An 18,316-nucleotide genomic window follows, 5' to 3' on the forward strand; every position below is an offset into this window, starting at 1 on the left:
CTCACAGCGCAACGGAGGAGAGAAAATTGGCACCTCTAGAACTCATACATTCTGATCTATGAAATATGAATGCTGTGTTGACAAAAGGTGGAAAGAGATACTTCATGACTTTAATTGATGATGCAACTAATTTTGCTATGTTTAGTTGCTTAAATCTAAAGATGAAACACTAGACTACTTTAAAATCTATAAGGCTGAAGTTGAGAACCAACTAGAGAGAAAGATTCAGCGTCTAAGGTCAGATCATGGTGGTGAATATTTTCCCAGATTGTTTGATGAATTCTGTGAGCATGGTATTATTTATGAGAGGAAGCCTCCCTATTTGCTAGTATCAAACGGGATTGCCGAGAGGAAAAACCACACACTGACTAACTTGGTGAATGCCATGTTAGACACCGCTGGTTTATGTAAGGCATGCTGGGGAGAGGCTTTATGGACTGCGAGTCATGCCTGAATAAAATTCCAAACATAAATAAAGAAACAACCCAATACTAGGATTAGGTTGGGAGGAAACTATCACTTTCATACTTGCATACGTGGGGATGTTTGGCGAAAGTCAATATACCAATTTCTAAGAAGCACAAGTTTGGACCGAAGATTGTGGACTGTGACTTTCTAGGATATGCTCACGAGAGCATTGCCAATAGGTTTCTCGTATTAAAATGTGATGTTCCTAATATACATGTTGATACAATTATAGAATCTCGTGATGCAATTTTTTGAGAACATATTTCCTATGAAAGATATGCATAATAATACTAGATATCTTCTAAGATATACTACACCTATAGAGTCTCCTGTTGAGTTATTTGAGCACCAACCGCCATCTTCCACTGCCACGGCGGGCGGCGCCCCACCCGCTGCCGTCTCTCCCGCCACCCCAAAATCTTCCTTCTAAGACCACAGGGATGGAGAAGAGAGGGAGAGCATGGGAGTGGGAGTTGATAGAACCCTAATGCCGGCGAGGTCCCCATCTCCAATGGTGGCATGACCGGTCGCTTATTAGACTTTGGGCTATTTAAATTCAAACCTAGTTCTTGTCCCACCAAATTTAAGTTTGAGCCTACAACTTAAGTTCCTCCCACGAGGTTCCTCTAATTTATGAACCATTGGATCTAGATGAATCAATGGCTCATTATTTTCAAGCACCATAAAATTTCTCAAAAAATATGTCCATATCAAAAGGTTAAACATTTCCAGGAAAGTTTTGTCTAAAGAAAAGCAATTACTGGATGTGGATGAGAGAAGGTGGGAAGCGGAATTAATTGAAGGTTTGAAACCCGATGCGTGTGCTTGCGTAGGGGAACAGAATAAAGCAAAATCGGAAATGTCAAAGGCATCGTTTTCTTTATGATACGGAATTACGGACCGATCCCGACAGCACTACTTTGCCAATTTTGTTGGGTGCCAAGATATCAGCTTCAGTTTTTGGGTGCCAAGATATCAGCTTCAGTGGAGAGCGACGTTTCGTCTGTCATACTCATACGGCGTTAAAACCCATGTGGTAATCAACCGTACTGATTTAGAACGATACAGCAGTCATAAGGTTGAGGACGAATTTACGGCTTCTCGACAGCAGCCACTGTACTTAGCGTCTGTCTAATCACATCACAATAATGCTTTTTTTCAAAGGGGGCATAGCGTCCTACCAAGATACCCGGCCTGGTCATAAGAGCAGCCAAGCACCTCTTTATCAGCTGCTTCAAAAGTACTCTGCCGCGCTGCAGAGCCATTTTCTCAATGATAGCTTTCCTTGAAAAGAGCTCTATTGCCATGGAAGCAGAAGATGTGAAGATTTTTTTTTTTTTTTGCTAAGTTGGTATAGTAGTATTTAAAGCTATAGAATCTATGTATAGTTTCAGGTTAGGATTGCTCTAATGACCAGCGAAATTGCGTCACTCACTCACTCTAGGATGTGAGGTGGGAATCAGAATTAATTGAAAACCCACGTTTATGCTTTTGTAGTAGGAACAGAATGGATCGGAGCAAAATAAAAAATGCCAAGCCATCGTTTTCTTAAAGGTATGGACCGGTCCTGGCAGTAGCACTTTGCCTATTTTGTTGGCTACCATGATATATCAGCTTTATTGCAGCGATGTTTCGTCTTCCATTCTGGCCTGGCTAATCAGTCACCCACCGCGCTCTTTGCCCTACTAGTAGGTCATCGTGGTCCTTGTGCTTCTCTTTATAATCGTTAATAATAGCTAAAAAAACGCTGCCAGTTGCGGCAGCAAAATCTCCAATATTCCGGGGATCCCTGGCACTGTACAGATAAGATAACCCCTCCCCTTGTCTTGCAATAACTGGTACCTAGCGTCCCTTAAATTACCATCACATCACTGCCTTCTTTTCAAAGGTAACACAATGTCCTACAAACAGGACACCCGTCCTGATCAAAAGAGCAGCCAAGCATCTTTTTATCAGCTGCTTCAAAAAGTACTCAGCCGCACAGTGAAGGCTTTGCTGCAGAGCCTGCAGACTCCATTCCCTCAATGAAAGCTTTGCTTCGAAAGAGCTCTACTGCCATGGAAGCAGGAGATGAGGACAGACCCCTCCTTCATGTCCATCCTTCTCCTCAGGTAACTCTCTCTTTCTCTCTCTCTCTCTCTTTCCTTTTGACTAGATAGTAGAGATTCACTGAAATTTGACTTATGCTGATGCTTATACTGAAATGTTGTGAGAGGAAAACACTGTTCGTTCGCTGAAAAATACTGCTGAGTAGTGTAGCAGAACAGAGCCATGTTTCCATTATAGTATAGCCTCAGAGAGTTATTTATCACAGTAGATAATCACAGGATTTGTTGATTCAGAACTGAATTCTGAAAAACTCAGTTGCTTGGTGCTGTCATGTCATGCAGGATGCAACTTCAGAATATACAAGAGATGGATCAGTTGATATCAACAAGCAGCCGGCTCTCAAGCACAGCACAGGGAAATGGAGGGCATGCTTCCTCATCCTAGGTACTCCCTCTATTCTAAATTATAAGTTGTTTTGGCTTTTTATTTAGGAATATATTGCTTTTGCTATGCACCTAGATACATAGCAAAAGCTATGTTCATAGGAAAGTCAAAACGGACAATTTGGAACGCAAGGACTACTAACTCAAGAGCAGCTCACGATCCTGCTATTCCTTTCTTTATAATTCTGCATAACAGCTAGTTATTAACTGCTTGAACATCATGGACTTAGGTGTTGAGTTCTGCGAGTGCATGGCTTTCTTCACAATCTCAAAGAATTTGGTGACCTATCTCACCACTGTTCTCCACGAAAGCAAAGTCACTGCAGCCAGGAATTTGTCCGCCTGGGTCGGAGCTTGCTTCTTCACGCCACTTTTTGGGGGTTTCATTGCAGACACTTACTGGGGGAGATACTGGACGATTGTCGTTTTCTTCCCACTTTATGTGGTTGTAAGTTCAATGGAAGCATTTCAACCAATTTTGTTTGCACTGTCCGTTGCGTGTCCACAACTCTGAATCTGAATATATATACCCTTCCATTTTCATCACAGGCAATGGTCGTTCTCATAGCGTCTGCATCCCTTCCTATATTCTCAACATCTTCTGACCATGGCGGCAGCGTTCATCGAGCAGTGGTTTACCTTGGAATCTACCTCGCTGCCATTGCCAGCGGTGGTGTCAAGCCATGCACGTCAGCCTTTGGGGCAGACCAATTTGACACCAATGACCATGCAGAGCTGGTGACCAAGGGCTCCTTCTTCAGCTGGTACTTCTTCTTGATCAGTACCAGCTCCCTGCTGTCTGGAACTGTGATTGTTTGGCTGCAGGACAATGTTGGGTGGGCAGTCAGCTACGTGATACCGACAGTGCTCATGCTCATCTGTTTCCCTGCGTTTTTAGCTGGCTCGAGGGTATATAGGTTTCGGAAAATGGGAGTAAGTCCTCCTACGAGCATACTTCAAGTGGTTGTTGCAGCTGTCAGGAAGTGGAATATCAAACTGCCGGATGACAGCTCGCTTCTATATGAGCCGACCAGCTTGCCTTCTGGAACTGACGCAAGTTACAAAATCGAGCATACCAATGAATTCAGGTAATGTAAAGCACTCCTATATGACAAGTAAGTCTAACTTGTTAGATGTATGTACTGTATTTATTTAGCCATTAATGTAGGGTGTTATCTTCACTTTGTATATCTCCTTATCTTGCCCTTTGTATATTGGAATAGACCAAGTTTCTGTATGCTATCGTCTAATAAAATCCACGGTAAAGCTTTTGCCGTCCTTTCTAAAAAAATAAGTTTCTATATGCCTACCAAGGTAACGGAGCTATAAGGTCAGATCTCATCTATCCTCACCTGGCTGCCGCCACCGCCACCACATGAAGTCACCAGCGAGCTTCCACTGGTGAGCAACTTCATTTTTCCCACTACCCTCAAGCTCCTTTTCCTACCTCCACCTCACGCACGGGTCCTACATGTAGCTACCGCCTTCACCTCCCGAAGGTCCCACATAAGGTCGCCGCACTGCGAGCCCTGCCCGTGGTCGCATCCCCTCCACTGGTTGTGTGAGCACCTGATTGTGGCGACACCCTCTGCCGGCTATGCGAGCACTTGCTGCTACTATCCGCAGGCCCTACCCGTAGGTTGATGTCTTTGCCACCCGCAGGTCCCTTCGTCGTGGTGCCCCTGCCTGTCCACTATACGATGAGTAGAGTTAGTAGACTTCATGGCATTCTCCGCTCATTTGGGTGTTTGTTCCTGTTCCTCGTTGTTCAGTCATCTTTAATGGCCCCAACTGGGGGTGGATTTATCTTCCACATGGAGGTTCATATGGGTAGTTAGCAGTTTTGGGGTTATCTCACTAGTGAGCGGACATGTCCACTACATCTTGATCTTCCCATGTCGCTCCAATATATGTCAAATGTTGCTGATGACACTAAGAGTGCTTTGCTTGAGGCGTTTGAGGTAGACATGGAGGGCGACCGACCTAATCTCAGTGTCTACTAGACTTGGCTACGAGTGAAGGCCTTTACCAAGGCCATCTTGCTTGCGAGCATTGAGGTCGATCTCTTGATGTCCCTCCATGGCCTTGCTACTACACACCTAATGTGGGTTCACCTCTATTCTAGTTACAAGATTGGTAACGAGGTGATGTACCTTGCTATCATCGAGGAGGCTCAGGTGCTTTGCTAGCTTGACTCCACTGTTGACCATTTATGTCTATTGACTAGCATTGTCTGGATGGTTTGGGTCCTAAATTCTGTAGTGCTGGTACATGTTGGTGTTGTGAGCCCACTAGAGCTCGAGAGACTCTTTGTCTTCATGAGTTTCTCTCTCAGCTTCATCCTGATTTTGAGACTATTCTGGTGCAGTTCCTGACTCATCGTTCGTTCCCATCGCTTGCCAAAGTGATGCCTGAGCTATGGGCCAAGGAGACGTTCCTTCATACAGCTGGTGTGAGTAGCAACAACCATCTGTGCTGGCCGCCACAGCCTAGGTGTCTTTACTGCCACCTCCCTCACCGTCTACGTCCTCAGTAGTGGCAGTGGGGACTTCTTCTGGTGTTCTTTGTGGCTAATGTAATGCCTAGGATATGATGAGCGGACTTGCCACAAGAATAAATGTGACCGAAAGAGCCAATGTCGACGCTCTTCCCCGGGCTTGAGTGGCTCTTATACACCACAACCCCCACTCGGTATCTGCCACTAAGAAGGAGACCCTCGCCCTATTTCTCCTCTTACTACCTAGCGAAGACATCAACGCATGAGACCACTACTCAGGCTTCTGGTTCCACTCTTACTCGTCATCTAGGTAATATCACACAAGTGGTTTTATGATTCTGGTGCACCATTTCATATGACTTATGAGATGACTCATTTGTCCTCAATGTCACCTTAACCCTTCTTTCATTATTTAGACCGATGATGGGACATCTCTTCCTAATGTTGGATGAGTGGACGTGACATTCTTTCTGCTTCATCTTTTCATGTTCCTTTATTTCGCATATTCTTAAGCTTACTTTGCAATTGGTGTCTTCTTGTTAGATCACTAACCACGCTATATCCTGTCATTCGTGTGGCTGACTTTTTCTTAGTCTTTTAGTGGTTGATTGGTTGTGTGTTCTTTTGTTCACTTTGCCTATCAGGTCGTCTAGTTCTCCTACGTACCTTTGTGTCAATTGCATCGCATACCACTACTTTTTTGTAGTGGCATCGTTGTCTAGGTCATCTCTCTAGCTCTAGACTGTTGACTTTAGTTCGTAGCGGTGACTTAGTTCCTTTTTCTATTGATACTACTCTACATTGTATAGGGCGCAAGACTGGTAAACAACTACAATTCCCTAAACCTTCCAGTGATTCTATGTCCTAAGGCCCTTTTGATCTTGTCCATTCTAATGTATGGGGTCATGCTCCCTTCACTTCCATAAGGGGCACTCGTATTATGTTATCTTTATTGATGATTATTTGAGATTCACTAGGGATTTATAATATGTCTTCTTGTGTCAGTTTCTTTCAATTCAACGGTAGTTTGTCAGTATGCTGTGCACTTAATTTGATTCTCCCATTCATGCTTTTTCTACTAACTCTACTGGTGAATACATTTCTAATGTGCATTTGTGTTATCTCGCTGACTACTGTACTCTTCCTTAGTTGTCCTATCCTGGTGCTCATGCTCCAAATGGTGTCACTAAGTGTAAGCATCGTGACATTATGGAGACAGCTCGTGCCCTTCCCATTTCTGCTAGTCTCGCTCCTCAATTCTGGGTCGAGAATGTCTCTATGGCTATTTTGCTTTCATTAAGTGGCAACCATCCTCTTCTCTTGAAGGGTCTACTCCCTACCAGCATCTTTTTGATGATCCCCTTTCTTGTATCCATATCCGTTGTTTTAGTTGTGTGTGCTATGCTCTTCTTCCACATCGTGAACGCACCAAGCTGACCACTCAATCAGTTGAGTGTGTCTTTCTTGGGTACAACACAAAACATAAGGTTTATATAGTTGCTATGATCCTATTGCTATCAGATGAGGATTTCTCCATGTCACTTTTGATGAATCCCATTGTTATTATAATCATTCCTCCACCAGCTCATATAGCACCCTTGTGTCCCTCTCGTTCCTTACTCTGCCTGATTTTTCTTTTTCCCTAACACCTTCTTCTCTTCCCCTACCATCTACACCTCTTCCTCTTCCTTTTACTCCACCCACTTTTAGTTGCTCCCCCGCCTCCAGTTGATCCTAGAGATAATTCCTTATTTGACACCAGACAAATGACTCGTTCCTTCCTTGGCCCTCGAAATTTTTTTTCTTCCTTATTTGACACTAACTTCAACTTTTGTTCCTAAATTGACATTCTGTTGGATTTCCTGTCCGACAACCGTTAAATGCCCTGCCAAAAGACAGTTTTGCCCATGTGGGTCCCACCACCCTTCACCCTCCTTTCCTCCCCTTCTCCCTCCTCTCCTCCACACCGGAGCCTCCCCTACAGCCACGCCGGAGCTTCCCTCCTAGGCGGCCGCGCCTCCCTGCGACTCCTCGGCGGTCTGCACCCGCCGGCGATGCTCGGGTGACTCGCTTCGGCATGGACGCGCTTCCCCCCAATTCCTCTCGCCCAAAGCGCCAAACCACCACCACCCAAATCCTCTCTGCCACCCGCTGATGGGCGGCGCCGCCATGGCCGATGACGACGACTTCGCCTCGCCGCCGCCCGCCCCGCGCGCGTGGGTGGAAGGAGGAGGCGAAGGCGTGTACCAGGTGGGCGGCGTGCCGATGGAGTTCCCCTACAAGCCCTACGGGACGCAGCTGGCGTTCATGGGGCGGGTCATCGCCACGCTCGACCGTGCGAGGCGGCAGGGGCACTCCCACGCGCTCCTCGAGTCGCCCACAGGCACCGGCAAGTCGCTCTCCCTCCTCTGCTCCGCGCTCGCCTGGCAGCGGCACTACCCGCTCTGCTCCCCTCCAGCTCCCGCCCCCGATCCATTCCTCCACGGCGAAGGATTCGTCCCTGATGATACCCAGCCACAGACGACAACAGGTGCGCCACAGACGCATGGGCCTGGCGCACGGAGGTGACTCGCCGGGGAGGACAAGGCGAGCCCGGCGGCATGGACGCGCTTCCCCGGAAGCCACCGGCGTCGTCCCTGTGCAGTGCCATCGTCCGCCGCCTGGCGCGCGCGCACCCGTAGCGCCGCTGCGGCTGGCTGCGCCCGGCCTGACCCCCGTTCGCCTCGGCGCCGCCCGCTGCCCGCCGCTAGGCCTTGGGACGGAGCCTCCTGCGCTGCAGGCCCCTCCTGCTCGTCCCCGCGCCGCCGCCAGCACTCCAAGTCGGAGCCCGGGCCGGTCGGGGAGAGGCCGTCGGAGGCGAGCTAGCGGCGCGGCGCGGCAGACTCGGCGCCTGCATGCTCGAGGCACACCGCGGTGGCCAGGAGCACGAGGAGGAGGAGCGTCGAGGATCTGTGCAGTGTGGAGGAGAGGAGGGAGAAGGGGAGGAAAGGAGGGAGAAGGATGGTGGGACCCATATGGGCAAAATTGTCTTTTTGCAGGGCATTTAACGGTTGCCGGATGGGAAATCCAACGGAATGTCAATTTGGGAACGAAAGTTGAAGTCAGTGTCAAATAAGGAATTTTTTTTTTTGAAGGCCAAGAAAGGAATAGGTCATTTGTCTAATGTCAAATAAGGAATTATCTCTTGATCCTATGCCAGTTGTCCACCTCGTGTGATCACTAACTACTCCGCATTTGGGGCTTGGTGTTCACTTGTACCTAGTGATGGTGTGCCCTTTGATTATCCCACTCGCTATTATCACCTTGTCGGAAATCTTGTGGCCACATGCTGAGTCAGTTTATTTCTTCTCCTACTTAGGTCCACTACGCCCACCTTCTTTGTATTCTACGATACCTTTGTGGAACCATTTCTCATCGTCTCTTTCTTTCCTTGCTCTAGCTCTCTCCAACTTCGGGTTTACTCTGATGCTACTTGGGCAAGTGATCATTCTAATCATCGGTCTCTCTTAGCATATTGTGTTTTTCTTGGCTCATTATTTGTAGTTTCCTGTTTAAGTATTGAGGCTGAGTTGCAGGCTATGGCAGTTGTGACTATGGAGAACACCTGGCTATGGTGGCTGCTTGAGGATTTTCCTGTGCCTGTTACTACACTGACTCATGTTTCCTTTGATAGCACTAGTGCGATTAGTATTGTTAGGGACACTGTGAACACGAACTTACCAATCATATTGGAGTTGACTCTTGTTATATAAGATCACTATTACATTATCATATTGCCACTCTAGGCCATGTGCCTTCTGAGGTTCACGGATTTTTTTTTTTCACCAAGGAAGGGTGTAACATGTCCTTTTTCTCTCCAAACTCAATGTTACTGAACCACTATTACCACCATGAGTTTGAGGGGTGGCAGGGGGTTGTTAGGTGTATATATTGTGTATGCATTTAGACACTAGTACGTGATGTTTCTGCACTTTAATTTGTACTCCTTTCATCTCAAAATACATGACATTTTGATTTTTAAACATCTTGTTTGACTGTTCCACTTATTCAATTTTTTTGTATAAATATTATTTATTTTATTATGACTTGTTTTATCATTAGAGACACTTTAATAATGACTTATTTATTTTATTATTTGCAAAAAAAAAGATGAATAAGAAAAATGGTCAAACATAATATCTAAAAGTCAAAAGCGTCATCTATTTTCGGATGGAGGGAGTATGTCTCTATATCTAGCCATCTTGGTATTGGAATATATTGGTATTCATAACATAAGGGACACATATAAGTTAACCCAACCAGTAGTGAACTACCGAAATTTTATTCTAATTATAAGTCAATATTGTTTTGTTTTGAACCATTACCCCTACAAGTACAATGCAAATCATGAAGTTTGTTTCAAGAACATCAGTAGGAAACAATTGTAGGAACATGCATGTCGCCTGGAAAATATAAACCTGAAACAAAGCTATGGTTCCCTGTTATAAAAATATGTGTTCTCCAGGTTCTTCGACAAGGCTGCTATTGTATCGGCTCCATCAGACAGCGAATCCACGGTGCCACTGTGCTCATGGAGGCTCTGCACAGTGACACAGGTTGAGGAGCTGAAGATGCTGCTGCGGATGTCACCCATCTGGGCATCTTTCGTCATCGTCTACGCGGTCGACGCGCAGATGCCATCAACGTTGGTTGAGCAGGGCATGTTCATGGACAACCGTGTTGGCTCCTTCACCATCCCACCTGCGTCCATGTCCACCGTCGGAGTGATCAGTTGCCTGGCCTGGGTCCCCGTCTACGAAATCGCACTGGTGCCACTCGCGCGACGCTTCACTGGCAAGGAAAAGGGCTTCTCCCAAGCACAGCGCCTCGGGATCGGCCTAGCGCTGTCCACGCTCACCATGGTGTACGCAGCGCTGCTCGAGACGAGGAGGCTAGCGGTCGCGGAGGCCAGCGGCCTGAGAAATCAGGATGCGCCTGTGCCAATGAGCATCCTGTGGCAGGCGCCCCTCTATGTCGTCCACGGTGCAGCCCAGGTTTTTGCCGGCGTCGGCGCGACCGAGTTTTTCTACGACCAATCCCCCGAGACCATGAAGAGCCTGTGCGCGGCGCTCGGGCAGCTGGCGCTAGCGTCCGCGTCCTACATGAACTCACTCTTGCTCAGCATTGTCGCGGTGGCCACAACACGCGGCGGGGCGCCTGGGTGGATTCCAGATAACCTGAACGAAGGCCACCTGGACTATTTCTTCTGGATGATGGCCACTCTTAGCTTACTGAACGTGGCTCTGTTTGTGCGTTACTCAATGAGGCATACCGTGAAGATGGCTTGTTGATGAAAAAGGTGCTATCATGTTGCAGGTCAGGTAGGAGCTCTACAGTATAACCTCATCACCCTGTCATTAATACAACCTGGAGATAAGGTGCAGAGATACTAGTTATTAATGATTAAATGTTTTTGTAAGGCAAGTATTTTGTTTTTCTTTTCTGTGCCTAAACTGTCAAGTGAGTACATGACTCTGATATTCCTCCAAATTTGGTCCATCTCACTCACCTTGTATCTATGTGTCCCTCCCCTCTCCAGAGCATAAAAGTCCTATCCGATTTTATTAAGAGTTCATTTGGATGTAGATATTGAGCTGCTAGAATTGAATTGGAAACCAGTATTAAATCATACTAGCATTGGAAATGTGTTGCCATACTAAATCAGTTGTTTGGATGTAGATGAATTTGCTAGTAGATATAGAGCGAAATGACGTCGGCTTTACCGCTCAATCCGTGTCTAGATTTGAACTCTAATAGCTTGACGTTGGCTTCCAGTTTGCTCACTAGACAACCCCGATACAATGGTGTTTTGTCATCCTTTCTCACTATCTCTAGCTTTTCCAACTGTGTAGCACTAAGGAATCCACCCTCTATATCACGTAGCAGCTGAGAAATGTCATTTTCATGCTCGGTGTCATCAGCTAACGTATTCCTAAATACATCATCATCGGTAGCCACTGGTTGAGTATTGATACCCGGTTCCTCGTTAGTAACAACCTCGTGGGGGGCAACGTCAGGCATGATGGTCATATCGTCATTGTTTTCTTGCAGAACATTCTCATCAACCTCCCCATGATTGGTCCATAACGTGTAGTCTCTCATGAACAAGGCATGGTAATCAAGTGGCATCATATCGGGATAATCAAGTGAACAAGGCGGAAGCATGGTAATCAAGTGACGTCATATCTGCTTCACGTTAACCCATTTCTTGACATTATTGCAATCTCTGCATGGGTAGAATACAAGTTTTCCAACCCAGCATCGGCTATGGCGACCGTGATGAAGGTGTTGATGCCCCCATCAAGTGCTGCAAGTCCGTAGATACCAAACTGTACATCAACCCTCAATCCATCTCTGCACATAATTTTTTTTGTACTTCATGCCACATAAAAATGAGGAGAGCAATTATACAAAAATAAAAATTAGAGACCAAAATAATGAACAATAATTGTAGCTCAAAACAATGGGTTGCTACGTGTTACATGGATATGCTCATCAAAAATGAAATTGGTCGCCCCCTTTTGAAGAACAATTGTTGTACACTTCGTCATGCCACATAAAAATGGGGAAACTATACAAAAAAATTGATACTTAATCATGAACAACAATTGTAGCTCCAAACAAGGGGTTTGCTCATCAAAATTGAAATTAATAGCCCTATTGAAAAAAACTCTACTCTACTCCATAAAGAACAATGGGTTTGCTCATCAAAGCATCACATATACACAATCATCAAAACCACCATGTAATTTGCTTGGAATTATATAGCCTGTTCGTTTGGCTGGGCTGGTTCGTTGCTGGTTCGTGAAGAAGTACTGCTGGTTGGTTTGTGTGAGAGAAAAATACTATTCCGGCTAGAAATTTACGATAGTTTATGATCGTTTCACCCCAGCCGAACAGGCTGATAGTGGGTTCATAGACACCAACCTTATAGAATATGGATTCACCACAATTTGAATACCTTCCTCAAGATCCAATTGAAAAGTGCTCCTAAATGGAGAAATTACTAGAGTGAGAATCAAGCAATCTAACCATAAAAAAATGTAAAGCTACAAATTCAAAAAAGTGGTTGCTTATTACTAACCTTAAAGTAAGAAAATCATGCCCCATGCTTGAAAATCCAAGACCTTCGTTGAGCATTTTGGTGAAGAATGGCCACAACATTGGAGGGAGAGGTGGGGAAAGACTCCTCCTTGGCCGAGTGTGCTCGGGATGGGAGGAATGAGAGAGGAGGACATTGGCTTTGTATTATGCACAACATCACTGCCAGTTTAATCCAAAAGTCAGTAGTAATAGCACATTAATTAGCACATTGGTTCAAGCCATGAACATTATCACTGCCAGTTCTAGCCACCAACCGGTAGTGATATGGACCTTCACTGTTTTTTTACCACAATATGAACCTTCACTGTTGGTTTTGAGGATCTCAAATCATTTTCTGATTTTCAATCTAACAACCAACAGTGAAGACTTATCACTGCCAGTTTCTCGGTTTCAGAGAAACTGGCAATGATGGGCTGACAGTGAAGGACGATTTTTATAGTAGTGTAGATCCGCCACTAGCTCAGGGACCACCTGGTGTTCAAAGGCCGAGGCCTAGAACAACAATCTCGTACAAGTTTTAGGTAAGCACCTCAATGGTTATAGAACCGCTTGACCATTTTGTACAAATTATATAAGATACTAATAACCTAACCTTCCTTTTAGCTGAATGAGAAAGGAAGCACGTCCTTTCTCGTCCAGTGAGGGCTTGTCTGGAACACAGGAATTTCACAGGAATCTCGTAGGAATTTCACAGGAATCAGTTCAATTTTACAGAAAAAACGTACATGAATTTTTCCCGCAATCCAAACAGGCCCTGAGATAGTCAAAACTCCAGATGTGCAGGCAACATGAAACTGTAGATCCACGTAGTAATTACTGAGATGCACAGATTCACAATATATTTCTGAAGCAACTTCTTAGGGAGGAATTCGTGATCTTCTGTGCCCTTGAGGAAAGAAAAAAGATATAGCAGCACAAATGAATAATGAATGTTATTGCTTGCAAGAACAAAGAAGGTGTTGCTTGAAAGCAAACATAGTGTGTACGATGGTGTCGCACTTGCTGACTTTTCAAAGAAGAATTTCTAGGTACAACAGAAAATTTGGTCTGATTCTCTTGATCTCAGGAGATAAAGCCAGATTTGTTACCTTTATCTAAAAAAAAGATAGAACAGAAAAGCATGGGCTTTTCTTTTATGAAGAATGCATTACTACTGATGATGTTAATTAATTTTTTTTATTTGTCAGAAGAGGAGAGCACGATGTACTTTAGTTTACAGTATAAAATGTGTTTGATAATCTCCTTGTTATTATCATCCCGATCCCGTTTGTCCAGCTGGCAGTAGATAGACCATTTATTTATAGGAAGTGTGTCCAAGTTGCTTATAGTGGTTCCGGATCCTTTCAAGAAAATTGCTCAAACCTGCCTCTAAAATGTGACTAAATATATAGATAAAAATATTAATATTTTTGACACCAAGTAAGTATAGTACGAAAATATATCTGATACATATTTGATATTATAAATATTAACATATTATTGTTTATAGTTTATCAAATTTAAGATAATTTAACTTTTTTTAAAACTGAGTGGAATTTCATTACTCAACTGCTAACAAATCGTTAGGTACAACTACAATTACGCTGTCGGGAGCAGAGCTTGAGATTTGCTCCTCGCGCTTAGCATACATAGACCCGAACGCAGCCAGCTTATGGGTGGCTTGGTTACTCACTTACCTTTGAACACACAATGAAGACTGATAAAATTCCAATCTACCAAGGACTTGATTTCTTCTACAAGATGACCGGCGGCAGTGTCCGCATATTTGGTGGTGTTGATAGCAGACACCACTTTTTGGGCGTCCGTCTCCAAAATGAGTTGGCCAATCCCCAAACCGATAGCTGCCTGAATGCCTTGAAGACAGGCGATTACTTCCGCATGGAAGGCATGCATTCAGTAGATGCTCAACTCGTCCTCTTCCCGTCACAAGACGTCGCCATCACTGTCTCAAATTATGAATCCCCAGCTACCAAAACTGAATCCTGGAATGAAGGATGTATCACAATTAAATTTCAGGATGCCCGGCGGTGGTTTAGACCACTTTGCTGGCACAACTACACAAAACTTTACCGAGACGGGCAAAAACAATTAACCGAGCCAGGTCATGGTAAATGGGATCTTTTTCGAGACGGTTGAATGCCTGCCTCGGTAAATCGAATAAAAAACAAAAAAAATGAAAACACGTGGACAGGCCCGTCGAGCCCGTCTACGGGCCTGCCGAGCCCATCCACAGGCCGCCGCCGCGGGGTCCGGCCTGCCTACCGCTCGCCTCGCCTCACACCTGGACATGCCACCGCCACCGGATCCGCATCTGCATGCGCCGGTGGTGGAGGAAGGGGAGATGGATTGCCGAATATTTGCTCATTGGTGAGGAAGGAGGCGATGGGGCGCCGGATCTGTGGTGGCGCTGGATCTGCGGTAGTGGAGGTGCTCCGGCGGTGGGGAAGAGGAGAAGGAGCCGGGGCGGTGGTGGAGGTCCTCCGACGGCGGTGTGGCACCGGATCCGCACGAGAACGGGTCGCGCCGCCTCTGCCGCGCTATTGGAGGAGCCGTGCCGCCTCTGTCGCGACGATGGAGGAGCCACGCCACCTCTGCCCGCCGCCAAAGATTCGCTGCCCGCGCGAGCGCCTGAGAGGGAGAGGGAGAGGGAGAGGGAGGGGTGCACTCGGTATGGGAGGGGGTGCCCGCGCCTGAGAGGGAGAGGGAGGGGTGCGCTCGGAATGGGAGGGCCGAGCCTGATGCTGCTCGATTTGGGGTGAAGAGAGTGAGGAAAGGAACCCTAACTTTTCTTTTTATACTTGGTCGCTCCTACGGGCCTGTTGGGCGTTGGCCTTTTTTTTTTTATCGAGGCGGGCCTTATAAGGGTTCCGCCTCCAAAAATTGAGGTATTTTTGGAGGAGTGGTTAATGGATTTTATGAGGCAGTTATTTTTAACCGTCTTCGTAAATCGATTTTTTGAGGCGATGGATTGTGTCCGCATGGGTTAATCCCGGCATTAACCGAGGTGGTTGAAATGTCCGCCCGCCTCCGAGGCCCATTCCCAAACGTCTCGTAAAAGTTTTTCTATAGTAGTGTGGCTGGCGAACATCACTCCTTCTATCGCCATCAAATTCTGATATAACCTCATTATAGTAGGAACCAATGGAACCAACCAGAAATTCAGCACTCCACCGACGCCTCACCGCCTGTACTATTTCATTCGTGCCAGATAAATCAGAGTGATTATTTTTTTTGAATTACACAGTACAACGCAGACACTAACAACATGCACACTCACCCTTATAGACGCACGCACGCAAACCGTACTCCTTTGACCATCTTCTCAGACTAGGCCACCAATCTTCTAGATTGACGAAGTCACCATAGGCACCTTGATCGTTGTCAACAGGAACGTTGCCTAGCACTGAAAGCACAATGCCGTTAAATTCTAGAAAAATCGCTCCCATGGAGAGTTGAACCCAGGACCTAAGATGCTATTGATGCTTTTATAACCACTAGGCTATAGACTCTTTCGCAATTCAAGAAAAAATTGTTGGGCACGGCATGAGCGCAAGCAGCTCGTGCATCCAGGGCATTGGATAGGATGAGAAGCGCAATGTTTTGGTCTCTCCTCCGTCGATTGCCACCCACCCATCATAGGCAACATTTGTCTATGGGAGCATGGGACGAGCACATGGGAGGAGGAACCAAATGAGGCACCAGCTGTGGAGACAAGCATGCCCATTGCATGAAGATGAAGCAGAGCACGTGACGAGCATCCCCTAACATAGACAGCCTTCCTCATCAATGACTCATGTGGATCCCATAGGTAGAAAACAATAGAAAAGGTATACCACCAGATATCTATATATGTTTTCATCTCTTAAGATTCTCCAACAAGGTGCTTCTCTGGCACAGGCTTACAAAATGCTTTGTGCCAAACACAATCATAAAGTGATGTAAACCTTACGTAGCGAAGGGAGGATATGTGCCTCAAATTTTCGAGCATAAGGTAACTGAAATATTTGAAATCTAATTCGTGTCCTGGCTTATTATTCATTTGTGATGTCAGCATGATATGATGAAAAATTGAACTTCGGCTAAATATAAGTAGCTTTGTGCTGATGGAACGAGAAATAGGCACGTTTCGTTTTCATTTGTCCTCTATTTGGGTAGGCACAGACAGTCACAATGCACGCAAGCTTACCTCTATGAACATTTTCGAAGACTGGCCCATCAAATCTCTCACTGACGACGGGAACATCGGCAAGCACTTATTAAAAGCACATCGCTGTTAAAACCTAGAATATTCATTTTCACCGGGAGTCGAACAAGGACATGAGAGGTCCTACTAAGGCTCGTTGCCACTAGGCTATGCGCCTATTATTATTATTATTATTATTATTATTATTATTATTATTATTATTATTATTATTATTATTATTATTATTATTATTATTATTATTATTATTATTATTATTATTATTATTATTATTATTATTATTATTATTATTATTATTATTATTATTATTATTATTATTATTATTATTATTATTATTATTATTATTATTACTATTAGTACTACTACTATTATTACTATTACTATTATTATTATTATTATTATTTGTGTAATCAGTCTTGTACAAATTTTAGGTAAGCACCTAAATGATTAGAACTAGTGGACATAACAGGATTAGAATCTGCTTTTACTTAATTTGATTTGATGAGGGTGGGACTATACTCTATTTATCTTTTCTAGTTATTTGCACTGCTTACAAAATAACTATTTGTACAAATTACATGAGATATTGCTAACCTAGTCTTCCTTTTAGCTGAATGAAAAAGGAAGCACGTCCTTTTCTCCTCCAATGATATAGTAAAAACTCCGCGCAACATAAAAGTCAAGGTTCACATAGTAACTACTGGGATGTGCAAATTCACAATATATTTCTAAAGCAATTTCTTATGGAGGATTTCGTAATAATCTTCTCAAGCTTCTGTGCCCTTGAGGAAAGAAAAAAAATGGCACCATAAAATTAATGTATTGCTTGCAAGAACAAACAAGGAGTCTCATGCCACTGTTGGCATTTCTTAGGGCAATCACCAAGTGTGGAGGTTTTAAGTCTATCCCCAGCAACGGTGCCAGAAATGTCTATCGGTATTTCTTAACACCATCACTAAGATTGAGTAAACCTTAGTGACGCCGCCAAAAAACACCAACTACGATAGTTCTTAACGATTACAGAAAATATCTGCAAGCGCACCGATCTATTGTTGTAGCATTTTACCCAAAAGTTTTTAGGGTATCATTATTTATATTTTTCCAAAGGAGGGCAAGGTGTTAAGAGTCTAGCATGAGCATGAACTTGATTACATACTTGCATAGTAAACCATAGTCATGACAGGGTTAAAAAGGTATCTCAAGAATAGTGGACACACATCTAAGCTAACCTCAAGGATAAAAGAAAAACAAAGAATAAAAGAATATTCCTACGTGGAGCAGGCATGTTCTAATATAGTCGTGCAAAGAATAGTTAATGATCATACAAGATACATGATTAGAGCTAGAACTAAGTGTAAGATAGGTCGGGAGGCCACCGAGTACTGGTCTGCCAGCAACCTCGTGTGACAATTTATATTCATACACCCTATCCGAACGTGGTGGATTACAAGGGACGGACAGGGCTGTCATCACCTACCGCCTACCCCTCAACCGGAGAGTAGAAAATACATTCAC

The 18,316-nt window shown here is 44.7% G+C and overlaps 1 protein-coding gene and 1 long non-coding RNA gene across 3 annotated transcripts; one reads left to right on the forward strand and one right to left on the reverse strand.

Moving 5' to 3' along the window:
- Positions 1-2,249: 2,249 nt before the first annotated feature.
- LOC136539018 (protein NRT1/ PTR FAMILY 8.3-like) lies at positions 2,250-10,999 on the forward strand. The gene is made up of 5 exons (XM_066530945.1): positions 2,250-2,579; positions 2,859-2,961; positions 3,191-3,408; positions 3,510-4,048; positions 9,962-10,999. Exons 1-5 carry the CDS (start codon positions 2,493-2,495, stop codon positions 10,785-10,787), a joined length of 1,773 nt encoding a protein of 590 aa, XP_066387042.1. The 5' UTR covers positions 2,250-2,492; the 3' UTR covers positions 10,788-10,999.
- A 251-nt stretch (positions 11,000-11,250) lies between these two features.
- On the reverse strand, positions 11,251-15,347 carry LOC136539024 (uncharacterized). 2 transcript variants are annotated; one of them, XR_010779523.1, is made up of 3 exons: positions 13,326-15,347; positions 12,581-12,759; positions 11,251-12,486 (listed from the first exon to the last, which is right to left on the reverse strand). It is a non-coding gene; the product is annotated as an uncharacterized lncRNA (long non-coding RNA). The 2 variants fall into 2 exon arrangements; XR_010779524.1 differs by having other exon boundaries at positions 11,340-12,486; positions 12,581-13,486; positions 14,277-15,347.
- Between the last annotated feature and the right edge of the window lie 2,969 nt (positions 15,348-18,316).

The sequence above is a fragment of the Miscanthus floridulus genome, chromosome 1 (assembly GCF_019320115.1).
Source record: "Miscanthus floridulus cultivar M001 chromosome 1, ASM1932011v1, whole genome shotgun sequence".
Taxonomy (NCBI): Eukaryota; Viridiplantae; Streptophyta; class Magnoliopsida; order Poales; family Poaceae; genus Miscanthus; species Miscanthus floridulus.